This window comes from Varroa jacobsoni, unplaced genomic scaffold, assembly GCF_002532875.2.
Source record: "Varroa jacobsoni isolate VJ856 unplaced genomic scaffold, vjacob_1.0 contig00012, whole genome shotgun sequence".
NCBI lineage: Eukaryota > Metazoa > Arthropoda > Arachnida > Mesostigmata > Varroidae > Varroa > Varroa jacobsoni.
Window position 1 is genome coordinate 314955 of NW_019214396.1, and position 26364 is coordinate 341318.

General features: G+C 39.4%; 2 protein-coding genes and 2 long non-coding RNA genes across 7 annotated transcripts; 1 reads left to right on the forward strand and 3 right to left on the reverse strand.

Moving 5' to 3' along the window:
- Nucleotides 1–55: 55 nt before the first annotated feature.
- LOC111270595 (uridine diphosphate glucose pyrophosphatase NUDT14) lies at nt 56–5381 on the reverse strand. Of its 4 annotated transcripts, none has more exons than XM_022850896.2 (6): nt 5134–5376; nt 3147–3323; nt 2648–2808; nt 1873–2008; nt 1562–1687; nt 56–1299 (listed from the first exon to the last, which is right to left on the reverse strand). In XM_022850896.2, the coding sequence occupies exons 2-6, from the start codon at nt 3264–3266 to the stop codon at nt 1156–1158; spliced, it is 687 nt and encodes a 228-aa protein (XP_022706631.1). In that variant the 5' UTR covers nt 3267–3323; nt 5134–5376; the 3' UTR covers nt 56–1155. The 4 variants fall into 4 exon arrangements, with proteins under 4 accessions (XP_022706631.1, XP_022706633.1, XP_022706632.1 ...); XM_022850898.2 differs by lacking the exon at nt 5134–5376 and adding an exon at nt 4901–5042; XM_022850897.2 differs by lacking the exon at nt 5134–5376 and adding an exon at nt 3502–3689.
- A 7568-nt stretch (nt 5382–12949) lies between these two features.
- Nucleotides 12950–26327, forward strand: LOC111270594 (uncharacterized). The gene is made up of 7 exons (XM_022850891.2): nt 12950–13285; nt 17504–17618; nt 22516–22616; nt 23056–23193; nt 23739–23904; nt 24165–24301; nt 24825–26327. The coding sequence occupies exons 1-7, from the start codon at nt 13255–13257 to the stop codon at nt 24971–24973; spliced, it is 837 nt and encodes a 278-aa protein (XP_022706626.1). The 5' UTR covers nt 12950–13254; the 3' UTR covers nt 24974–26327.
- On the reverse strand, nt 15331–17466 carry LOC111270601 (uncharacterized). The gene is made up of 2 exons (XR_002686365.2): nt 17381–17466; nt 15331–16989 (listed from the first exon to the last, which is right to left on the reverse strand). It is a non-coding gene; the product is annotated as an uncharacterized LOC111270601 (long non-coding RNA).
- On the reverse strand, nt 19267–20463 carry LOC111270598 (uncharacterized). The gene is made up of 2 exons (XR_002686363.1): nt 19706–20463; nt 19267–19387 (listed from the first exon to the last, which is right to left on the reverse strand). It is a non-coding gene; the product is annotated as an uncharacterized LOC111270598 (long non-coding RNA).
- Nucleotides 26328–26364: the final 37 nt, after the last annotated feature.

Below are 26364 nucleotides of genomic sequence, written 5' to 3' on the forward strand. Positions count from 1 at the left end.
TAGCCAAAATTTGACTGCTTTAAATAGCCCAGTTATACTACAAAACAACTAAAGATAGAGGTATATCACAAGATATCTCTATTTTTCAGTCAGTGCATGTGCAGCGGCCATGCGCACCTTTAATAACTTAAACGCGGGTCGTGTAGTCGATGAAATCGAGCCTAGGGGTTGTATTAACTGAGTTTTATTCATCCGTGTTCACAAACGCGCTCTTGAGTAGCGTCGTGTGGCCCCATCGGTCGATCCCGCTAATATCTAATTACATTTACATGCGTTTTGATGTAGTTCATATACAGAACAACAATGGTTAAGTCGTATTCCGAATATATTTGCTTTTCATTTTCTGTTTCTAACCATTTCTGTAACGTAGAACCGTGATCCTGACGTTGATGTCACTGTCCTGTTAGACCGATTTTCCTTTACTTAATACTTTGTTATCATTGTATAATGTGTTGAAGTTTAAATAATAAAAAGTAACTTGCTTAACGAGCCGGAGCGTTTCCTTTGTATAGCACAAGATTTCTTCTAAGCTATTCAAGGCCTGCGTAGTAATTCTAAAGCATGATCGTTATAATTAGCTATATACAGACGTGAAACGATGAAAACTTTTCCATATAACAATACCAGCGCCCCTTAAATCTTAATGAAATATACTATTGCAATATTCAGGCACGTTCGCCTTCTGTTAAATCAATTAACAGCAAACTCTGAGCACATATGAGTCAGAAATTGGTTTTTCAGAAAACACGCAAGCAAAACTGCCATTTTTTCTACCGTATTTAACAATAAATGGAACAATTTGTATTCAGATTAGTGTTCTTTCAGATAATTACGTCTTTAATGAAACAATTGCTTTACGATGATTCAGTATTTCCAGGCAGAGCTAAATGTAGTGCTGATTTCTTTATTGCCTAAATTCGTATCTTTCGATAAGATGTGTTTTTTTAATTATACGTATATCCATATAGATATTATACCAATGAAGTTGACAAATCAAAGTGGAATGGAGTTTAAGAAACTATTTCTGATTACGGTTCTCCTCGCTTTCCTTCTACCCATGCCAGCAACCTTTCCCTATTAGATCTATAACATCGGTTCGCATATTTCATTCGTCGGTTGTCGTTTACACGGGTCGAATTTCCATATTAACATCGATTACTTGTTAGCCGCTTCCTTGGCTGCGAATTTACTGGCGTGGTTAGCTAACCACCACTGAACGGCGAACAGTAATGAGGGCGGGCGCATAATAGATTCGTCCATAAGAACACTTTGTGCTTCGGATGGACTCATCTCGATCACCTGGAAGTAATGGTGTATTGTAGGCTTTCTTAAAAACCTCTGTGGGGATGCGCGTAAACGTCCGAGAAAAACATTGGCCACTTTTAATTATGCTTCAAGTCTACACTAGTTCTTTTTTACCTTAAGAAGCTGTCTTGTCACCAAGTACCTGATTTTTTTTGTAATTTAATGTGAGTAAATGTTAAAGACGTTTCGTTGAAATCTGAATAGACAGTACGTTATTAATTCAACAAATCAGGTTTCTCAATAATTTTGGTCTGACCTGTATCATCTCGCCTTCACTATCATTGCCGCCCCCTGACGAGGTGCGGTCTTCGTCGCGGACAACGGCATAAAATAATGTCTGCTTTGAACCCTGAGTCCCCACACCGGAACGATACGCGGTTACCTAGAACCACAATAACGAACATGTATTGAGGGGATCAGTTTCCTATAAAATCGGTAATTGAGCCAATTTAGTTCGTAGACGGTAAAGAACGTCACAGATTATAGTATTTTTAGCGAAAAGTCTCGACCTAGAAGCAGGCATGATTAATCGTAGCTGGTTTTTTTTAGTAATTCTAGGTAACATACCTTTTGAATACGATCAAGGGGAACGTGGTACCCAATCTCCTCTTCAAGTTCTTCTTGCATGGTCTGTTCGACCGTTTTATCTTTGTCCGTAATGCCAGCACAAAGTTCCAACGTCAATCCCAGGCTTCCCGGGTAACTGGAATTTCGAAAATAAAATCACTGTATTTTTTGTATTCTACGTATCGTACTTAAGCTATTAGGTATTACTCGAAACTACTCGCTCGTTCTACCACGAAACGAAACACAGTGTCTACGTCCGGCTTCAGACCTTGTTTAGCAGGCAAAAATGATACCCCTTTCGCTGTCACGGGGATAAAGCTTGCTTAAAAGTATGAAAGCTCCCCACTATAAACTGTGTTCTTCATATCATTTAGTGCTCTCTCCCCTGTTTCAAGACTTTTGAAAAAGTTTTCATTTTCTATTAAGACCTAAATATTTGACAAATTAGTGTATGTTTGTTAAAAAGAATTTTTACACCTACTTTACCGTTGCTGTAGCCGACGCAAATTATTCCGCATTGAAAATGTTTACGGAGACGATATTTAAACCTCTACCTCTAGTCACCGGTCACTGATAACTTGCATTCTGTACTTAATATAATAATCACTGATTTAGAATTGTAAGTAATTATTTAATTTGGCATGGATGTTGGTGTGTTTCGTGAATAGGTCCATACAAAAAATACCTCGCAAACAAATATAGCTCGATACGAAGGAAAGTAATGCTGAAAACATACCACATAACATATAATCGATTATTCGTCACGGATACATACCGATCTGTGTCCACCACCCCATTTACCGAAGAACACCGGTTCATGTAAACCCCAGGTCTAAACTGTGTCACAAAGAGGAGTCGGTCTCGCGTTGAATTATAGACGATACAGGCAACACTGTCATGCACTTTACACAAGTCCCAAACGCGTTGTCTTCCATTCTGGAAACGTCGCACAACGTCGCTATTAAAAATTAGGTATCTTTCTTGTAAGAATATATGTTCTTTTATGCGATGCAAGTGACTCGTATCAGAGCACTCATGAGAACTTTTGTCATATTGGCCATGCGGGATGATTCGATGATAAACAATACTAAATATAATTAAATAATTATTAGCGGATGTCCGTTATTATTATTATTCTTTATAAGGAGGTTACAGAAAGGCGTATCTTCGGAAAACTAACACATAGCAACCAATAGGTAGAAGTTCAAGTGCTTCTAGGTTTGTTGATCAACATGCGTCTATTTGACGGCAAAAATCCTTTAAGCCGAGCTTACCTGTTTATATTCCATTCGATATGGTTTTATGTACGAAGATTCAAGGCAATCCACAATACGAACGTCGCAGATTTTGTCCATGATTTGTTTTTGGAGCAACCACACACGGTTTTTTAGCATGCAAAGGCCGTACGCTGTTCCAACGACTCACGATGCGTAGTTCGCCGCTGGAATGAACTAGAGAATGAACGTTGAAAATGAATCAAATTAGAAAGGGCAATGAAGCAAAGAAGAGGAACAGCATTTTTGAGTAAACTTGAGTTCTACCCTATATAGAGTAATGAAAGAAAATTCTAGTAAAAAGCATAGTTGGTTTATTGCGATAGCCTCTTCATACTAACTCTTAGATATCTACCAATATGAGCCCGTTGAATCGTTTATGTTAAGCGTTGTTCGCGGATACCTCCGACTGGCAGTCGCGGTTACACATTTTAAACGAAAGAGAAAAACATTTGTGCAGCTTTTAATTCGATGCTCTTGAATAATCGTGTTAATTTCAAACTAAAATTACACTTTCTTGGTAGGGCAAATCTAGTATGCGTAGGCATCGGATACCATCTAATGGAATACCTAACGGCGAAAGCGGACATAAAACTCGAAACAGGGGTATTCGATATCAAAGGGATTAGGAAATACCGTTGATGTGAAGCCATCTTTCATATTCCGCATAATCCTTAGACAGTATCTGAGTAGCTTTCCAACGCTGAGTGTTTTTACTATCGCACATTACCAACAGCTCATTGGATAAATCACTGTCATAGGTGATGAACAGTCAGTGAATCCTTAATGAAACCTGTCTACATGTATCAATCAATCACACTGTAAATTGAGTGAATAATTTCAACGAGCACTATAAACGGTAAAAAAAAATAATCTCTAAATAAATTTTTATGGCTTCTCGAATTAAATAAAATAAAAAGCTTACGGCAGATGTTAAGACTATAGGATGGACATGTTTGTGTAGTTGAATAGCGCAGATATAACAAGAGAGGTTTAGTAATGCTCCTGAGGCAATCTGAGGTCCTCGGAACCCTTTAAGCAGCTGCCATTCAAGCTCCATCGTTTAAAGGACAAACACTACAATATCTTCTTCTTAAATTACATGCGCTAATATTTCGAGCTTATCAAATACTCTTTATTATCATGTATTGCAAAGGTTTTCTCATGTTAACACATCTTTCAATCTATATGGCTCTATATGGATACAATCGGTATTCAATGAAGATAAAAGATGAGATATTTCATAACCCAAATGTATTTATTAGATATATTCAGTTTTGCTTTTAATCTATAAATCGTCACGGTAGTACCATTAGTGAAACAGGTCTGTTTTTATTCCGTTCTTTATAGTTGGTCTTCTGTAATTAACAACATGTAATTTATACAGTCACGTCAAGCGGCCACGGGTATCGCCGATATCATATCATACACATCACTTGTGTGAATAAAGCGAGTTAGTCTTCGTTTGATATTTGGAGCTCGAAGGAACAAATCGAGCAACGTATACTGGATATCAATTATAAACAGTTTACGATAATTCTGACGTGTTGTAAAACACGTAAGTATGTTTTCTAATTGATATCTTTTTTTGGGGTAATTTGGGGCCGGTATCGAGATAAAACAAAAATTAGAAATTATCATTTAAAACGTCATAGCTTCAATTCGCTTGTACACTGATGGCTCCCGAATAATGAAATTAGATAGTCACTGTGTTGATACAAAATAATATGTTTAAAATATATTATGAAACTCACCGAAATCTACGCGGCCCACTTACGATACTAAACCTTTCAATTTTCAACTAAATCTTCATAATTTCGGCTAAGTTTTCATTGGACTAAGAGAAGCAGTTTTTGTTTTATGCATTCTTTATGACTTTGCTACACACAACGTAAATATAGTGAAAAACAGATTCGGGTAATGCACCAATACTACATATGCGATTACTAATGCATCTAACACACGAAGTAAGTCGCATACGCGTTACCTTTGATCTCTTTAATATCTCGCAGTCTCTAATGTTTTTAGTTTTCAACTCGAAGGCAAACTTTAACCCTAGATGAAACGTTGTAGATGCGATTTAAACTAACTAAATCTGGCTACCGTTCTACAGCGGAACGGGGCCTGTTACTCAATAAATTCACAGAGAAAACAAATAAGCAGCCCATAACTGATCAACCTCACAGACAACCGAAACAGCAACAAAACACAGGTAAGAGATGCTGTCCTCAAATAAGAAGATCAGCTGATCACAATCGTTCGTAGTATTTTGTCCCCTCTCCTCCATCAAACGGCAGAATGTCGCCCTCTCTACATGAACTGCTCGCTAATGGAAGTATCGCGCGATCGTCTGCTATTGGCACCAACAATCTGAGTGAATTTGAGTTCAGGCGGTATAAGCACGTGATGTTGGTTGGACATAACTGCCAGTTTATCAAAAATGTTTTCTTTGTGTATTACATTGAGAATGTATAAAATCGGGTGAAAGTTCATTGCGAGTCTTTGGTCGTTAGCAAGTCTTGGCTCTATTTCCTTTACGTGTAATTGTATCACATTTTTTCCTGCCGCTACTTTTATAATCTTGACTTTGAAACTATCAAATGGCATTTACTGTTAAGGTATTTTTGGCCTACTCTGTATACTTGATGATAGCGGCGTTATTGAAAACGCTTTAAAATTTTACTCCCTTGAGCCACCTCAGGCACGAAGTGTCATTTTTCTTGCATCATTCAACTGCGGAAAAGAAAAGGAACGTTACCTTTTTGCACGTACTAGGATAACCTTCGCATTAAAAATCGGTGTGCCTAAAAAACCTAGCCTGCCTAAAGCTTCGAACTTTCGGTGATAGTGGTCACCTGTTAGGGCTACATCCTTTCTGTTTTTGAGTTCTTCCGCTAAGTTGGCAGTATGGCTTAAGTGCTGCTTCTCGGCTGATAGATAAATAAGACAGTTGAAAAATCGGTCATAAGGTTGTTCCAAATCCGGAACTTCCCCCTGGTAAAAACAAATAACGTTATTCCATCAGGCCGTTTATTGCCAGGTCTCTGACGACGCAGACACATGGATTGGCTGCTTAACGTGTGGAGCATTGGTCGGCGCCTTCCGAGTATCGAAGTTCGTGACGAACAATGTGACGACACCTCCATTGCAATGGCAGGGATAAGCGGCAACCACCCACTCCCTACGCGAAAAATTATTATTACTACCACTAATAATAATAAAAACGTTGCAGTACATAAAAAACAGGGAGTAAAGTTACTCCTACTACAGGCCGAGTAAAAGTTACAAGCCAAGAACGTTTAACATTTATGGCGTAACTCAAAGGTACCTAACCTATTTGGTTGTAAAGGAATCCATTTACTCGTATTAAGCTCGGCGTCATTAAAGTAGCGTCATGTATTTTAACCCCAAGGGCATTTCTGACTTATATGTGGTTCCAGGGTTCTGTAGATGGTATTTTTTTTATTATATCGGTAATTGTAAAGCAATTTTGTTTATATATATATATATATATATATATATAGAAGTGGTTTTCTAGCATAGGATGTGATAACAGAGCATATTAAATACAGGAATCTTATGAACTATTAATGCTCTTAAGGCGGATAAGAGTAAATTAAAACATAAGAACGTGATTGATGCTTCGGAATTAAAAATTCCTAGCGCCATTAACACCGTAAAGCAGCAAGCAATGGAAACATCACCAAACATGCCAAAATAAAGAAGGCTGTTTCAATAATTGTAGAAATGGGATGATTAAATATCCGACTTCGGAACCCTGCTAGCAACCAGTCACACCACTTTCACGAGGCTGTATAGCCAGAGAGCCTTAAATAGCTCACAAAGTTGCTAGCATATCAACGAGAAAGCAGAGTTGCTATAAACAAAACGCTTTTAGTCAAATCTAATTATCACTCTATAGTTGTATATTCACATGCCCCAATTGAAAGTAAGTCCGGCCGGTAATAAAAGCTTAAATCCAATTTCAGTGCTAGCAGTGTAGTCCAAAATAGGGCTAGAGAATTCAATGGCTTCGATAGCTTTATTACTTTCATAGGGTATTATTTTTCTACCGTGTATGATGATGGCGTTGTGCTTGGCTTAAGGCCTAGCTCCTATGCGAGAAAATTTCAGTTCATAATAACTACGTTAAGTTTCACTTCAAAGTGAGAGATGTCACTCGTCTCTCTATGTTGTGAGCTCTATGTATACGGCCGGTATCGCCGCTTATCATTTCACCGAACGGCTGGCTCCAAGCGCGAAATGAACTATGTCTATGCCCAGGTTCGAACCTAAACCATAACCTTTCCTTAAGATTGGCAGGTAAGTACATCACCTACCAAACTATCATGCGGCATGTAACTGCAATCGTCTGAAGCTTCTGAACGGTTCGTTCCTGAGGTCGGGTTTAAACTAGCATGTCTACTGACGCCTATTGTTGTAGCTTATATCATTGAACTCTGCCTATTTCTTTGATCTACATTCGTCAACGTTAGGCCTCGTTGCTGAGCCCAAAACTCAACTTATCGCGATATCTTGTTGACTATCTGAAGTCTTTATTTGTGCTCGTTGGTTTACTACTTATGATGGGACATTACTATTTGCTTGTTTGGGCGCTGCGCTTCGATTCATTTGTCCCATATACTTGTGCGACTTGACTTGCCCTTCCGACGTGTATTGTTAACTGGTTTTTGTCACATTGGTATTGCCAGTATCCCTCGCACCGCCGCTACAATTTTCTATTTTGCCAAGACTCATAGCTGTTTTCTGTCCCTGAGTCCATTGTAAAGTCGCTCGACGCTCTGAGCTCACTTTGGCAACACCAGCGCTGATATTCGTTTAGCCTACATTGGCATATCAGTTCATGTTGGGTACTTGAATCCTTCTTGTCGCCTCTACGCCTAGCAACTATAATATCTTCTGCAATAACGGAAAAAACTTGTTAAGGAAAGAAGTGATCGATACAGAACATATTCTGTTATTCTTGGCTTATCTGGTGGGTGTTTTTGTTGTTGCTATTATCATTCGGACGAGTGTTGTTGAACTAAACAACTTCCCGATCTTTCCGACGCTGCCGGCCAACCTCTTTGGGTTAGAGCAATCGGCGTCATCAGCTAAATTCACAGCTTTGACGACAATGCATGTCTGCAATTAAGGGGTCAGTCAGGTAATAATTTTTTATTGACAAGTCATAGAAAACAGTTTAGCTAACATAAGTGTATATATATATATATATATATGTTAGAATGTTTGTTAAACAATGCCAACAGTGTTTCGTAATTTAACTCATCCTCTCTCATACGCTTCCACGGTTTCTGTATTATTATACTGGACACTGTAAAAGCTGTTCTGTGATGACATAAAATAAGAGCGAAACTTTTGCCAAACTACGCTATATTAAAACAGCCATGTGTAGGGTTATTTGGAAGAGTAGTAACAGAACATTACATGTGTATACAGTGTTGCACCCGCCTTATCCCGTTAGGCCGTCGCTTATAGTAGTTTCTAGATCGAGCGTCGTACTATCGGTTGTATGAGCTGGCCTAGGTGTAGGGAAAAAAATTTGAGTTTGGGAATGGATTTCAAGCTGGAGTGATCCAGTTAGAGATCTTAATTGAATCGAATTGAGTATGTCCATCATTGGGATACGATCAAGGCAATGATAGCCAAAGAACCGTGGAACACAAGTGCTCAATTAAGCGCTCGTTTCCAGAAAAAAAAGGTCCATTCGTTAATGGCCCGAGTCTAAGGAATCGTTCTTAGAACTTATTTTTGGCTTCAGGAATTTATTTAGCAGTTTTGGGTGGTTCACGGAGTTGGTCGCTTACTTTCGATCTAAGGCGCTTGGGTCGTCAGGTAGAGGTTATTTCAAAAGGGACCTTCCTATGGAGTCAAGTGCCTTGAATGTGGGCTTACGGGGGTCACGTTTGAGTCCATGGAGGCTGGGTTTGGTCCCGGGTGAGGGAGATTGGATTCACGGCCGCTGGGTTTGAATCCATGCCGATGCCTAAAAAAAACGGGGAGTCCAGGGCAATGGTGTGCGAAAGGTCTACTCGTGATACTGCGTAACCGGTGTATTCTAATAATACACTGCAAATCGAAATGTAATCCGCCCCTTGAAAAGAAACACTTAAAACGGTCATTTAATTAAACACTTATAGCTCCGCTCACGTAATGCCTTCAACACTCTATAGCGTGTCACTTAGAGTGATGTTTAGTGCATTGCTTGCGGTTGGATCTATAAAACTTTTCGGGGAAAATTTATTTGCCTTATTTATCCCAGCACAAATGCTCCCGATACCAGTAAGATATAGTTTCGTATAGAATGTAGCGACAGCATATCCGCTGGGTCGAAAAATATGTCCATATTATATTTTCTATAATAGAAATTATTTTCCAAAAAAAAAAAATCAATACTGGTTTGAGGCGGCAAAGCACGGAGGATGTATATGACGTTTTTCTTTCTTCCGATCCGTGCGAGTTAAATAGCAATCACATCGCTAGGTTGACCTTGAAACACCACTATTGCTTAGGGCATAATTCCTTAAACTCTTGTAATTGTTGGCACATCGACCCATCGGTAACAAGAAAGCCGGTTTAGAAATCGTGTTTGAGATTCAGAAACCGCTAATATGCTTTACTTTGCGTGGATGCCCGATCCTTATTCCTTTCCGCTTTTTTCATCATCGTTTTTACCCCTTTTGAAATTTATAATGGTACGAACCCTTTACGAGCCTTTTATCAGCCTGTTACATTCGTGTTATTGGACATGTCATAGCTTGAATAGTTTATTAAAAAAAAAAGGTTTTGGCTTTTGTAATAGAATAATTCTCACATTGAGTACTCGCTTCTATAGCTCCATAATAATACGCTTGTGGCAGTATTCTGTATCAGTCGTTTATAGTACCGTTAGCAGTACCATTGTATCTCAGCCCAATTAGGTAGTAAGAGCTGATCTTATAATGCGGGAATTATCCAGTCAGTTGACAGACCACGAATCATGTTCTTCAGGTACAGTTGGTCCTATTGACGACTGAGGATGAGATTACGGTTATTGCTAAAATTCATGACTTCACTTAGCTTCGTTAAAACATGGTGGCCACTATTACTCCAGAGAATTGCATTCAACGTAGAAGAAACGTTTTCTCAACTGAAAAGTATTTCCGCTTGAAGGGCAAAAGCAATAAGCTTCTGGTTGATGGATCGACGTACACCTTTGAAAATAAATCAACGTTTTCATCCTGTATACCTAAAAGCACTCTTTTAGATGAGTTAAGTTCTGTACACGAAAAAGAACGATCCCAAAATACATTAACTAGATGTTTCATTTCCAGTACTGCCTTAGTTGAACGCTGCTACGTTAATTCAATCAAACGACGAGTTGAGTCTAGCACAAAACAATGTGCATCTAGCGTTGATTTCAAACTGAGCTTATCACGTGTCTTGTTAGTACAGTAAACTAACCAAAATTACGTTTATTCATTTTAATTATTGATAACGATAAAGTGTTATATAAAACGAACGTTACACGGCGCGCCATGCTGAAATCACAGCATTGTAGTTGTGGCACCCACTGTAATCTGTCTTATGTGGGAATTCACTGTGCTCTTCTGTTTTTCTTATTGCGTGATTTGACTCAACTGCCAGTCAACCAAATACAGTTAAAATCAATAGCAAACGCGAGATATTCGTACTGATGTAAAGGAACAAACATTGATTCAACTGCACTAAAAACAATAATAAATTATTAGCCGGTTAAAATATCCATCTCTTAAGCGCACTTTGTCTTCGAGATTAGTTGTCCTAATGATATATAATATTACTTTGGTCTCCTCTATTGCCAGACCCAGGTTTAGACCAGGATAGGTTTTTCCTGTATAAGCAAAGCGTGTCAAAAGAAGGATGTAAGAAGCTGTTGTTTGAAACTGCTTCAAAGCAATGGCATCATAAAAAAATGACCCAATATTGAAAGAGTCGTGTAGTCCTTCGGGAATGAAGTTCCGGAACTCCGTTTGGGTATAGTGAGTGTGGCGCCTAAACTCAAAATGATTAAGTATATCGCTGGCTTCTTTAAGAATACATATTATACACACTTTCGAACATTACGCTGTTAAATGTAACAATTTTGACTTTTTATCTATTCAGTTACGAAATCTAAAAAATAGCAGGCAGGTGGGTTACGGACTTTTAAGTATAATTAAATTAGATTACATTTTAATGACTATAATTGCGTTCGCTGTGACGCAGTATATCTGTCTACGAAAACCTAAGTATTTTCTTTTTCTAATTAGCTCCAAAAATTGCCGAAGAAACATCGGCCTCCAAATTTATGCAATAGAGCAAGCACAATTAACAAAAAGCAATATAAAACTTTTGGCCAATACTGCTTCGTATTTAAAACCATGGAAAATCGCGCATATATATATATATATGCGATTATAGAAGAGACGTCAGCTCACTTGTCTCACGTAACCTTCTTCAGCTGGTTAATCTACCAACAGATCCTTCGCAAGCAAGGACGATCGTGCAGGGCATGCCTACAGCTAACCGCCAGTAGCGTAGGGAGCTTCCACTTCCACATAGACTATATTTGAAAAACGCCGACCGCGCCTGTCAGGTGACATTATAGGACCGCAATCAATCTGGTAACGTGTTTCTTATGTCAAATTTCCATATGCCACTTTTGTGATGGATGGCTCTTCCACATCGTAATAAAGCATTAATTGATGAAAAAAAAATATGATTCCTTCAAAATACAAAACGTTACTGATATGATGTGGTTGAATTTGTCAAATTTGTCGACTACCTGGCCAGAGCAAAAGGTGCCAATCACAAAGACTAATTAATGCTTAGTCATTTGGCTCTGGTCGGGTGCGAACTGACAGTGACACAGGCTGTGCTACCTTTCTGTCTGAATCACTTCTACCTTATAGCCGCCTGGTACCATATGGTTCGACATTTTACTTAAAAGGACAAAAATGTCCGACCAGTTCCACTGCCATAAAACACTGAGCATCTCCAGTTGATGTTCCAGTTGACATGGAATGTCAACGCCACGGATTTGTTTTTGGGCGTCATGTATATTTGGCGTCTGTCATACAAATTGTGCAGCTTCCTTACATTGCCTCAAGGCTAGCTAACTGTTAAATATAAGTTACAAAAGGTTTAGCGATGTCACATACGTCATGCAGACTTTCTAGTTTAGATACAATCGTACATTTTTATGACAGCTAAATGACAACGTCCTTTTGGAGACACTTGCGGGAATTCTTTTAGTATTCGTGCCAAGAAAGTTCTTTAAAAATCCACACGGAGGCCTTCGTTAAGATCCCATTGTAACTTCTAATGACACACGTACGCAAAATTGCAGCAAACGTTTATAGATCTCCGCGTTTTGCAGTACTACTCACCTATTGCTATTCGACTCCGTTATGTTCAGCTCTACCCATACAGCCGATGCGAGGAGAAACTGTGGTGAGGTCTTCGATTGGGTGGCCTCATTCCCCACACCAAATGTGTGCAAGTTGGCGAAGCACCACCTGTTTTACCGTCAGTTTTTTTCTTTAATGATCTGATTTTTTAGCGGCCTGGCACTATGTGCACCAATTTTCCAGACCTCAGATCTGAAAGAGGACAGACCCTGGTAGAAAGAGACAGCCGTGGTAGTGCTTTTAGCTAGGAAAGTTCCAAACATGAGAGGGTTGCAGCGCCACGTGCAGAACCCTCCCGCTTTCTTAAAGAAAAAAAAAACAATATTTACTCATTACAGAAACTTTTAAATGGAGGAGACGCTGGTGTGACAGTGTCAGTTTCTGTAAATATTGCAAGCCAGCGGACTCAATCGAATATGCTCTCTGCAAGCAGATGTGTTCTTGTTGATGTCTATTATAGGTTTGATAAATCTGCGTCCAACCATAGAGTTGATAACTTTGTCGTCTTTGTTTATAGTGCTTATCTTGCCTGAGCTCTGCTGGTGCATTTTGGTAAAGTTTTAAGGATAGCTGACCAAGAATCGGTGATCCATTACCGTGGAATCTATATCGATTAATAGAATTAACGCCCTAAACGCTTGATAAACGGGAGTTCTGAAAGACTTGAGCGCTACAGGATGGCCCGTCTCAACGCGCTTCATATATGCAGTGAGTTCAATGATGCCTTCTACTATACAAGAGTCTATACAATATTAATAGCTTTAGTGATCACGATTAATCGTAACTTAAGGGCTACTTATAGCAAAAACCATTTTGGAACAGAAGTCCTTCAATAATGATCCGCCCGATAGCCTTTTGTAGGGCTCCACCAACTAACTGCTTACAATAAAGAAGTTTGATTAAAAGATTTTTCTGTATAATTACCATTTCGACCGACGTACGGTTAGAAGCATAGTTCAAGTAACGCACAAAAACACGATAAGCCAATTGCCCAATTGACTGCAGACATTGAGAACAAAAAGAAATTCACTGAACATAACAAAGGCTCCTAGCCTGAACACATGCTCCCTTGTGCTTGAATTGTTATCTTATCTGTATATTTTTTAAGCTTCACATACAAAACGATCGAATATTCATATGCTAAAGCTGTTGTATGTAGAATGACGCTGGTTTATTACTTTTTTTTTCATTCTTCTCATTTTATTTAGTTTATTAGCAATTCAAAGGTTAATACGTACTCAGATTTACATTTGCCCAAAATGGCCATACACTAATTCATCTGACGTGGGACGGTTGTGTGACCCAGCCCAGATTTCTACTCCCACCTGCCTAAGCGTACATTCGACATTTATATAATCAGGCAATCAGCAATCGTCAAACTCAATGGCTAACTAATTCTTCTTCACGGCACTAGAAATTGTTTGCATGAAGCACTGACAAAGGTTACAGTGTTATGTTAGTCCCATATTTCCAATTAGGGAAATGCTTTCGAGCCCATCTGCGTTCGACTGCGACAAATAAGTGAGCTACAGATAGTATTACTTACTCTGTTCTACCAGCAAAAAGCCACGTAATTTACTACAACCGTCACGACAGTATAAATTGTGGCTAAACGCCTTTGGTTGCCTGCTACGTGAAAGGTAGCGGGCTCCGCATCTATCGGTAAGGCCGGTAGACCTCCGAGAAGACCGCCTTTGATAGAACGGTTTGGAATAATGATTAAAAAGATGTTCTTCATGTCCTTGTCTGACTAAGACTACTTTGCAAGTTTTGCGATCTGCTTCGATGTTACCTGTCTCTGACGTGTTTATGATTAATGTACTGTTGGCAGGCGCGCGAATAAGGTGCTATTACTTTATTTTCGCCATTAGTATTATTATGTTTATAATGTTATTATATTATAATTATAACTATTAGAGTTATGTTATTATTATAGTTATGGCCATAACACTTGATCAATGATGTTCATGAGTGATACTTAGGTAAGTGCACGTAAGTCAGCCTAACTATTTTTTATTGATGACTTGAGAGGCCTTTTTGCAACTTTTTCGTATACGCATAGGATGTCTTATGATTGGAACGACGTATTTATAATACATGCGTACTATTCAGTGTTGCATTGTGTTACCGTTATTGCTATTGTTATTGTTAATTACTCGAAGATTCTCTTGTTCGATTTTTGTTTTTTTGTTTATTACGCCCACTTTTGGCTTTATTGTTTATGTTCATTGGCTGCTGATTTTAGATATTAGTTTTAATTAATTCCTAGTGTAGAGCCACTTGTTATTCGAATTTCTATCAGAGGTAAAGAAACGATCTACATTTACATTGCGGGAACGGGCAACAAATTTCAAACAAAATATTTTTGCCATATTCCGCTTTTTCTATCTACTTGATTCACCATTGATGTGAGTAAACCATATTCCGATGGTCGATTGGCCCATTACTGAATTTAACCCCAAAGTGAGCACATAATAATTAGAACGTCCGCTTCTCTAAAAGGAACGTAAGTGGGGAAAATAACGTAATGCAATCTAGCTCGAATATAATCTGATTTGTTTCCACTTAAATGGGTGGGTGAACACGATTGGCACTATCTATTTTTTTTTATGAAGCCGGCCGGCATAGCGAAGTAGATGAAGGAAGATTGAAATGGTTACCATTCGCCGCGAATACGTTCAATGTCAGCGGTTGTTTCCCGATCGGTCGTAAAGTGGTGCGAGCACAGAGTGTCTTCGAAGTTTTGGAATCTGTTTTTTTCTTTTGTAGATACTTGTTTAATGAAACAACTGTATTTATTTTTACATCTAAATAGGGCTTATTTAATCGACAAGACCCCCAAATTCAGTTTTGATCATGCTGCACTGCTTGTACAGGGGGCGACCATTGTTTTTCACTAAAAACAGTATTTTCTCTTAGATAAAAACACGCAAGATCCCGTGATGGCACCGTGGTGGTGTAATTATCTATTAAAGTTAGAGATACCTAAATCGCTTTAGAACTGGCAAGCACATGCATCATTTTGTACTGGAAGATTGAAGCAACACTTGGTGGCAACGAAACCGAACGTATACATGAAACACCTAATGGATAAAGGAACACCAACGTGTCAAATTAAGGTTAAAAGTTATCTGTAACCTCTATGATAGCTCAACAGCCAGGATATTTCATTTAACAATTAAATTTGATTATAGCTTTTTACATTAGCAATGAGTGAGCCTAGACCTGAAGAGACGAAGTGAGCTTACTTCCGGACTTCAGTTTTCCAATATATTTTATATGTATGGCTGAAATGCGTATCTGTTCACAGATCTGTTTTATAATATAATTGATCAAAGTGTTTTTGACTGATAGTAATCTTAACAAAACTTAATAAAGTAATAAGGTTTAGGAAAAACGCCTTCCAAACGTGTTATTATAATCTGCTTTAGATATGATATAAGTTAAATCCTAAAATAAATTATCAACTTCCTCATATCAGCAAAATATACTTTTTTTTGACATGACGATCTCTATATTTTATTAGCTATCAGTTTGCTTTTACTTGGCCTCAGCGAATAACTGGTCCAAGATGAAGCTTGGACAACCGTTTTGTCCAACACCACGTGTAAGGCGCGTATTGAATTGAATCCATTTTAGGGCGAATAGGTTTTTTTTAACGTATCTCCAGTGTGTTCATGCCTTAGAAAAACCCAAAATTGAAGTAAATGCCTTTTAAGGTTTCACCTTAAAAGGTGAAACACCTTTCAGCCAGTGATACCCGTTCATGATTTCCATAGTATCTAATCATATCAAAAAGCGGTTCTATGTAAAAAGAATGATTCTTACTTAAAATTTTAACTTAAATTCTAGATTCCAACTGGGCTCTCTCCAACGAGGTAAAGCTAATATAATAGTAGCAATATATAGATTTTTTTCCGCTGATGCAGACTGTTTGACGTGTTCAAGTACTTTCCCATTTTAGAAGGCTTTTCCCTTCCACGACCGTAGCACGAGTTAGAACGCATGATGACTTGGCATTCATGAGGAGACAACGCGCGTAACAGGTTCGTGAAGGGCTCCTTTTCTGTCAACGAGGCGTTATCCTAGCCGCGCATGCGCGTCGGACCCTTCAATCGCCAACCCGTCTGCTCTGGGGCCGTATACCTTTTATTTCGACTGTCTGCCTTTGATACAGGCGGCCGAAACCCAAATTCGATAGATCGGTGCTCCCTTCCCCTCTTTCCTCTGCACTCAGCCAACTCTCAGTTGTTCCCCTCAAAAGGAGTTGGACAAGAGGCTTTCTGAGTGACTCCTACACCATGCGAGCTTAGAGCGGCTTGGGGAAGAGAACCACGAAGGAGCTTCGCAAAGGCCTGCCAATGTCAGGCTGTTTTATACATCCATCCTTATTTTCCACCTTCATACCAAACCTAAAGCAAAACAGGCGTAGAAGGCGTTAGGCAGCATTCGAGCTGTCTCATAAATCTTTGCAGTAAGCACGTATCTTATATATCAACGAACTGAATTGTTTTGAAGGAACGACTATTCTGGTAGTAACGTCATCTTCAAGGTAAAAGAAAATGGCTTTTGGTGCCGAGGAAGCTTTTCGAGTGGGCGAGAGAAACTTTATTAGGAGACGGGGGTGCGGGATTTAGGGGGGTTTATAAGATGGGAGGGGACCTCTAAAGCTGAGGTTGCTGTCGCTTTCTTTGCAGGTAAAGGGACAGCGTTGTAGAGGAAGACAGCCGTTAGCGAGGTCTGCTGGGATCAGCTGACCGAGGCACAACATTGAGGTGCTCTCCCCTAAACGACTCAACATACCCATAATACGAGTCCTTTTGTGGACGCTTCGTTAGCCACCGACAGACTCCTCTTGACTGTTGGCTGTTGGTTGTTGAATATTTGGCGCGGCTTAATCACTCTTGTCATTTTTCGGTATTCCAGATCTCGCCGCTTCTCGGTACCAAACCGAGAAATGTGTTGAGTTTATCGAATTTGCGGACGTCACCCTGTCTGGCGGCGCGGAGGTCATGTCGCGCCAAGAGGACTCCGACGACGGGTGAGTGAATTAGTGGTACTTGTTTCCTCAGTTGTTTCCTACCATTAGCCATCACGCGAAATCCCTCTGTTGTCCACCGTAGCCTGTTACCAGTCCGAGCGGTAGTCGCGGACACAATCCATCATTGCTTGAACAGCTAAATAGTGCCCGATTTCTGCGCCCTTAGCTTTATTGGCTGGTTATCGTCCGAAAGAAAGCAGATAGAGACATGTCTACTTTACGTATGTGTGATGCCTGAGGAATCATATCAAAGTGCTAAGTTAGGCTGTGAAGTAACGACGGGGGAAAGCAGCGTAGTGTTTGGTTTGTGGGTGTGGATCTCACTATAAGCAACTGACGTTCCGAAGGACTAGAAAAGACAAACCTCACCCCGAATCGAAGGAAATGACATACCATAAATAGGTTGACATAATCAAAATGTAAGTTATAGCTAAGCTTCAGGAAATGAGTGGTCATCAGTAAATATATTTTTTATTCCAACAAAAATATCAACGAAGGGACAATTTTACAGGCCGCCATTATAACATGTCCATTGAGTTGGCTTTCATTTAAACTATGGGCGGCTTATTAACAATCTTTGTCAGGTGTTCCTCTAAGAACACTTGAGTGTTCTTATTGGAACGCCTAACGGTGTTCTTCAAGTGCCTACAGTTGATGTTTTGCTGATCTATTGTGGTGCTTTTCGCAAGAATATTTCTTCCTAGATAGTTTCATTTGTCAGGAAAGTATACGGAGGGATTCTTATAATAAAGGCAACACTCAAAAACGAAAATTTGCTTCAAAGTCTGTATAAGACTTAAAAACCACCTCTGGACGTTGTGCCTCTGTTTCAGAACGTTCGTTGCACGCTAATAATTCTAGTTTAGAGTACAGTTCTTTATTCAAAATTACAACCCTTCCAATGGAGTAAAAAGTACTTGTATAGTAAAAATCATAAAACGGCTTAATTAGGAGTCTTTGAAAAAGGCGGTGCTAGGTAAATGTTTTCACATGTGTAAATGAGCTCACACTTCTGCCATCTACTTAGGGGCATGCAGTGATGTGTGGAAAGTCGTTGAATCCTATTATATAGCCAACAAGATATTTACCAAAAGGTTGTTTGTGTCGAGAATTTTACTTTTCTGTTAAGTCGTTCATTTGTAACTTATTCGACAAAAATCAGGGTGGTGTATATTTGGCTAAAAAGTGTCAAGTAGATTTATCATGGATTCTAGGTATCGAGAAAGCGTGCTTGCTGCCTTCTTTCTACCCCTCGAATGGTCCAATATGATTTGATGTGAATGAAAGGTTATAGCCCACAAAATAATACTCTAAGGGGACGGAACGCTTCTGTAATGCGCCATAGTGTAGGGTTTTGAATTGCCAACAGTAGGCATTGCTGATTTGATGCGATACATGACGTGATGAAACCACTTTCATGGTTACGTTATTTACATAGTTATTATCAAGTGAACTTTATTGCTTAAAAACTGGTTGAGCATCGAACGTGTCACAGGAGATCGCCTCCATACATACATCATTGTTTCGGAATAAAGTTGGGAAATTGTTGCCCCCAAGGAAATTATATCAACGAGCTTTCCCAAAATTTTATTCCCAACCTTGCCAGATTGCTGTCCATTTCTCCATAATGTAATGAAAATTCCATATGTTACATAAATATGTAGATCTTCTTTTATTTTGTTACTGTTGAAATTAGCGTAGCATCAGCTGGGCAGTTCTGGCTGGAAATTTCGTGGAGCCAAACTCAGTATTACAGCGTGGAGAACAATCTGGCGGTAACGACGAGAAGAACATCTCGTTAAAATGGGCTTTTATATCAGCACATAAAAGACAATCATGTCAATTGATTGGGCAATATCTGGATACAGAAACGGTGCAATCAGGCTGAAATTCGTATGGAAGATGGAAACACCAAAACAATGACTGAACCAAATACTAACCGCAATATCAGCGATCTCACCTGAACGTTATGCTTGAATCTCTAACGATTGTTTATCGTGGTCTTACTTCTTCTACGTGATTTACTTCACTATCATCAGTGTTCAGGATGAAGGACTGAAGCCGTTCATTCGCATGCATTTACGTACCTCTGACATACCATTCAAGTCTCCACAGAATCTCGCAGTTCGTGGCTTAGCAGTGTTAATGTTCTAAAACCGGAATTGAGCCGACGTACACGATAGTAGCGCAGCTTCTAACAACACAATGCAGTCGACTGGTGCAGTTCGGTGGGTTCACGGCATACCCACCTCAGTTAGCTGATGCATTATTCATGTAAAGCTTGGCCATGACTTAAGACGACTGTTTTTTGCCTTGTGGATTCTTTAGAAAATAGGAATTCGACTTCTGCGATTTATGGTTGCATATGGAAGTCGTGAGACGAAATTAGGTCTCCTGTGTTTTCTCTATTGAGATCGTGCCACCTACAAACGGTTTCATGCCTGATCCGTGTCTAACTAAATAACAAGCAGAACGCTCACGTCATCAACGATACAAAATTTCCCACAAAATGCACAATTGCGAGCAATAAGTAAATTTAACCCTTATCTTGTCTAATTATCCATGAGTGCGCTTGTCCTTAGAACGAAAATAGTCAGGCTGTCATATTCAAACATGTACTACACTACTACCACTTTATGCTGTATAAAAATGTAGGCTATTTACGTGAATTGCCAATAGCATCTATAAATGTCATGGTCTGGTCCACGCTTTTAAGCCCCCGAAAGAGCTTGCTTCGTCAAAGGCTAACAACAGCAACAAAAACAGCTAGCCAGAAATGTGGCCGGGTCGATTCATAGACACTCCTGCAGACCGAATGGCACACTGACAGGTACACGCATCTAGGCATTGGTCTGCCAGAAATGCGCGAAGGGAAACCAATTCTATGACGAACGCCAGAAACGTTCTTTCTTTCAACAATGAGGACTTCTGTGTCGATTCCGCCTGCCACCCGCATAAGGTTGAGCTAGTATTCTTCGGCGCCGCCTCACCAGCCCACGGTGAACAGAAAGTTTTGTCTATATGCAGCTAGGGCGCCAAATGTCGTTTAAGTTGTTGCTGTAAATTGTGAGGTAGGCGGACGGTTACTAAGAAAGATTACGTGCCAATCGTATTCTGTTTGTTGCCGTTGGCCGACTTATTCAGTAAGATACGCATAAGATAGCTGACGCTTACTGGCCGAGATAGCAAGCATAGTTTCGAAAGAGAAAAAGATCTATAGGTACTCATCAGATGACGTCGTCACGAAGGTGAAGTATTATTCAAGTTAGCGTGGCGATTTTGATGCCAAAAATAGACAATCTATGCCCAATAAACACTACGTCCCCGAATATTTCTACTGACTGCTTGTGACCAATAGACCAGCCCAAATAGCAGCCTGTCCAGCAAAAGATATTTATAGGAAACGCAGTTTTAGATTACAAAGTTGAACTAAAAGATCAAGTAGTCCCTCTGTAATGCTGGTCGTGCCGTCCAAACAATTTATTTATCGATCGTCAAGGGATCTCGACAATCGATAAATTGTTCACTGGAACTCGATAATACGCTATTGCACGGGCCTCAAGCAAAGACAGAGAAAATACGTAGAAGACTTTCTCGTACGTCGATTTATCCCTTCAAATCCGAAACTAATGGCTGCAAGATGTTGCAAAATCTTACTAGATTATTCCGGGGTCAGCGTTAAAGTAAATTATGGAAAACATTACATATTCTCTACTGCTGATCTAAAGTCTCAAAATGGTAAGTATCAACCTCCCGTATGCTGTTAGGACACTGAGGCAATATAAAACAGCGGCATTAAAGCCTACAATGAGGTAAATATAAAATCATAATGTTAACTTATTTCAAGTTACCTTTGTCTGCAAAATCTCCGCGCCAAGGTAGATCTTATACGAGGATCGTTTGTGTTCGCATGTCAACGACGCTGCTGTTTGTCCTCGTGTGCTGGGCGCTTAAAACTCAGATAGGCGTACATTTTCGTAGAAATGTCAATCGTTCTGCCTATCGTACTCTCTGCCCTCGAAGTATAGAGTATGTTATCGGCGCAAAAGGGTCATTCATTTTTAGACCTACTTTTAGTTTCCCATGGCCCCCAAATCCGTTGCCTTCTACGAAAATTCATGTCATATTTGGCAGTTCTGCCGTATTTCCGTAACGTGTGGTATGACAACAAGTCGTGCGATACGACTTTTTTTTCCTGTGATTTATTCCAAATAATAATTAACAGTGTACATTAATTTTATTTCGCAAGGTCAACATTACTGATTAGCTATATTTTTTGTTCGTTACCAGTTAATGAATCACACGCATCCCGTAAAGTCAATTTACGATCTTTATGAGTGTTTCAGTATTACAGATTTTGGTACAATATGTCCAAACATGCCGTAGGCTTCCAGCAGAATATATTTTGTACTAAATTAAATCGAAGGGATTGGAATAATATTGTCACAGTATTGGCTGCGCTCTTTTCGAAGGGAATAGTCTAATTGTGTGAACATTTCAATTATAGCGAACGCGTCAGGGTTCAATCTCGGCATCGGTGAACTGAGTAGTCCTCTCGGTCTGAACCTTAAAGCTATATCACTACTGTTCTGCCAGAGAATAAATTTGCAGCTGATAGATTTCTCTTAGCTAGATCCGTCGACTGCATTTCAAAGCAAAACTACTTGATAGTAATTTACCGAGACCATTAAATCTCACGCATGGCATAAAACTGAACTCTGATTTACTATATTTCCTAGGCATCTAGCTGTAACGATTCAGTTTTCATAGCAGCCAGCTTGTTTATATATTCAATAATTAGCTGGATTGTGCTGATCCATGACTGAACCAAATCAGTAAAAGGCCTCGCGGAACTGAGACGATCCTGTTTCGTAACGAATACTTTGATGTTTTTCAGCGTAATGCCGGTAACCTTCTCTGATAGTGACTGGGAACGGCTGAGCTACGATGAAGATTCGCAGCCACCGTCGTTCGACCCGGACCTTGAAGCGGGATCCGGTAAGATCACCGCCAGCAGAAATTTTTTCATAAGAATATATTGCATAGCAAGGCACGTGATAGATATAGTTCAATTACATAGATCTACCGTACTGCTTCGGTGTTATAAGGAAGAGTCTACTGACCACATTACACCTTTTATACTTAACATATTTATATCCTGTTTAATATGGAACGGCCTTACTTTTAGGAGATTATTGCATATCAAAGATAAACTATGACGCATCAAAGTAGAATGCAAGGTGTGCATTGGAGTAATAAAAACAGGAAGTGTGACGACTGTTCAGCGGCTAACGACAACTGTTGTCCAGATAAATGCGGTGATGGTCATAGCTGAAAGACGGTGTATTCTTAAAGACGACATTGTGCAATTTGCTAACGCAAAAAACTTCGATAAAATAATATAGCGAAGTTTTTTTTTTTGAATAATATAAAATAGGGCAAGGTGATTATGAGGAGGAAGACGTCGCACCATGTGAAGGCGATGCTGATGATGAACTAGAGCATGTAACAGCCCCCTTCGACGGAGATGAAGACGTTTCTGAAAATATGATTATTGCCGATATCTACGGGTCAGGTTAGTGGCTGAATGAAGATTTTAGTCATTTGCCAGTACTTACGTTACTCCTAACGTTGGTCATGTGAATATAAACTACCAGGCTGTTTAAGTTAACTGAGGGTTCGTATTTATATTCCATAGTCTTCCTGTGTTTCGAGCTTTGCGTCTGAAATTGCCGCTAGACATTCAGGTAGAGTAAGAAACCACCATATTTCGTAATCTAACAACTGGCAAACGCACCTACGAATCTCAATGATCGAAACGTAAAAAAATATAAAAACGTAAACGATCACCCACGTTGAAGCTTGTCTTATATTGCAAACGGCTCGATAGCTAGTACAGTAGATATGTGCTGTAACAAATACCGACTCTGGAAACGTGCGCATTTAAAGGGCTCGTCTGTACTTGGTAAGTTTGCTAGCAAAGTTTTTACTCCAGTGCGGCAAATTTTATTTTGTCTAGGCGTAGGGCTCGGTATCCGTAATTAAAATCTACATATTATTCTTTTAAAAAACATCTGTCACATAACAGCAAACCCGATTCGCTCTTCGTAATATACACAGGTATAGTCCCAGATCGTAGTCACACTCTGCAAAATGTCGATGCGTTGTGTCAGCCTCGCGGCGAGCGCAGTGAAAGTACGGGTCTGCTTCTCACACTACTCTATGTTATTCACGATTTTTTCCAGCCACGGCTTCAGTGGTTTTTCGATAGCATGATTTTCCGCAAGTAAGTACAATATCCTTCCTTTTCTGCATTCTGAGTACAAACCCACGCATTTCGATATATTCTATGCAGTTTAGGTATCAAATACTGTGAACAGACCCACAGCCACCAATGCCATAGTTCTACGTGGAGAATATGAAGCGATACGTGAACGGTGTGGTTCATCTAACAGAAATTGTGTGTACCCAATCAAATACTGATCAAGTGTTGTTCCAGTGTTTGTAATTTTGTCTATTATTTGACCTATGCGTGGGCTCCATAAGGTACCTTGCGGATAACGCAACGCTGTCATCTGCCCTCATAACTGCGACAATCGTCATGGTCCTCCCACTGGCAGCCGCTCTTATTCTATCCGCCTTTTTGGTCGCATGCTCTGCAGCAGCGTGCGCCTTCCTCGTGGGTAAGACACTCAATGTTTCATGCCATACACATTAAGCTAAATTTATTATAGACTGCGTTTTAAATTGAAATCAAGGAAAAGAATATTGAACTCAGAACATGAAGGTAAAAGCTGTTATAGCAGCGTTCAGAAATAAGATGATTTAATTTTCAAGTCAAAAAGTTAATATCAAAACGGTAAGCTAACATTAATCTCGTGTTATGGGAAATGTGTTTGTTTATAAATTTAGATGAGGCAAATTTACAATTAAGGCAAGCTGAGTATGGTTTTTAAGGGCAAAAATTGGCGCAGCGCCTTTCTTACAGTATATAGAGTGCACTGTTTTGCGCTTTTTAAATACATCCTTAAAAGCATCCTTAGCGATACATATTATTGATTTAGCATACGTCAGCTTTTATAAAGGCTTCTACGTACCTAGCTAAAACTCTTTAACAAATAATTGTAAACGTTATCTGCCACGGACATTAATACTGTTATCGGGAAGCTTCATAGCATTCGTTTTGCTCACTGTAACCTATTTCAGTGGTATCCGTGGGCCTGGGCATCGTGTTATCCTTGGTATGGGCATTCTGGGTATCTGTGCCCATCACTATTCTCCTTGCGGCACTCTGCGCAGGATCTACTCTTTATCAAAGAACGTTCAAGGTCAAACTATCCGCCAAAGAGGTCTAACCAGGTCTCACGCGTCGATAGAGAACTATTCATCAAGGTTTCTCTTGTCGCCAATGAAACCGGATGAAATGAAAATTAGAACGTAATTTTTGTTTTTTGTTTTTTGTCATCATATATAGTTGAAATATTTATATGCATGCATATTCGTATATAAACGACGAATTTCTGTAATCTCGGTCTGAGAGGTACTATGGTGCTATCAAAGGTCCCTCATATGGCCAATGGGATTAGTAATGCTGAAATCGTAAATATCTTGGCTTATGTACCAACAATAATTATTTCCAGAACCAAACGGAGGTGAAAGAAACAAAATGTCCTCCTTGCGGGTTGACGTTTGAGAAAGATTCGACATTAGGGTGTAACGCACGAACCGTAAATTGGGGTTGTTTCACACCATTTGCTATCTACTCAAGCGTATAAAAAAGTAAAAGTCGCAAAGAAAAGATGGATGTTGATGTATAACATGCATAGTATGAAGTCGCCATATCTACAGATACAGACTCTCTACGATTTCTTCATAATCTATATAATAAGGTGATAAACAAACCGTTCCAGCATGCTTATATTACAGAAGTACGCCTACCCTTTACGGAGCTGTTTTAGAACGGTGCACCATCGAACAACCTACGAGGCCAGTACTTTCTGTTTCTATAATAACTGCCTAATTAAAAGCCTATCGTCGAATAGATTCTGGGACGTACGAAATGCAGCGCATGTGTGTGATAATGTTTGACAAACATCAAAATGAGCCTTATAATGGTCATAGCATCTAACACAGCGAAAAACTTGTATTCACTAGCAGTGTCCGGTTCGTAATGACTGCTAAACTGAGGAATCAATGAACTTGCAGCTTAAACAGCTTGTAGCTCAACAATAAGTACCGTGTTACGGCCCACCGCAAACAATCGCTTCGTTGAATAGTCGTTTTGTTGACGCTTTCATCAGACCTGTAAATCTGAGTGTCGCGTGTATCTAAACGCATTTGGCGCGCCCGTAGGAAAATATTTAGAATCGACCCCAATATTCGGTATCGGTACAGCTGAGTCCCCCTTAATATACTTACTCAAACATGTGTTTAACAGTCGGAAGCAAGACTCTATCTATTTATTAAGCTGCCTGCGGGAATTTTGCACGTTGCAACTTTGTATATCTGATTAGGTAGTTTCGTCAAATGTTAAAACACGAACTAGCAACAGCCGGTATTCTGGATTAAGGCAATTCTGAGACACAACAGACACATGATGACGTTGCTGATTTAGAAATCTCGCACAGTGTACATTACATTAAACACTCGCTACGATACTAAAAATGAGACAGACATATAGTTAATTAATAAAATTCATCGTATAATTAATAGCGAGCTTATAATTAATATCATTAGATTAGCCTGT

Coding starts and splice junctions, on each gene's coding strand:
- LOC111270595 (XM_022850896.2), bottom strand. CDS start 3,266: ATGCTAAAAAACCGTGTGTGGTTGCTCCAAAAACAAATCATGGACAAA. Junction 2,009..2,647: donor GGGGTGGTGGACACAGATCG/GTATGTATCCGT, acceptor TCGAAATTCCAG/TTACCCGGGAAGCCTGGGAT. Junction 1,300..1,561: donor GTGAAGGCGAGATGATACAG/GTCAGACCAAAA, acceptor CATTACTTCCAG/GTGATCGAGATGAGTCCATC.
- LOC111270594 (XM_022850891.2), top strand. CDS start 13,255: ATGGCCCGTCTCAACGCGCTTCATATATGCA. Junction 23,194..23,738: donor TGCCGATATCTACGGGTCAG/GTTAGTGGCTGA, acceptor TAATATACACAG/GTATAGTCCCAGATCGTAGT. Junction 23,905..24,164: donor GATAGCATGATTTTCCGCAA/GTAAGTACAATA, acceptor GGGCTCCATAAG/GTACCTTGCGGATAACGCAA.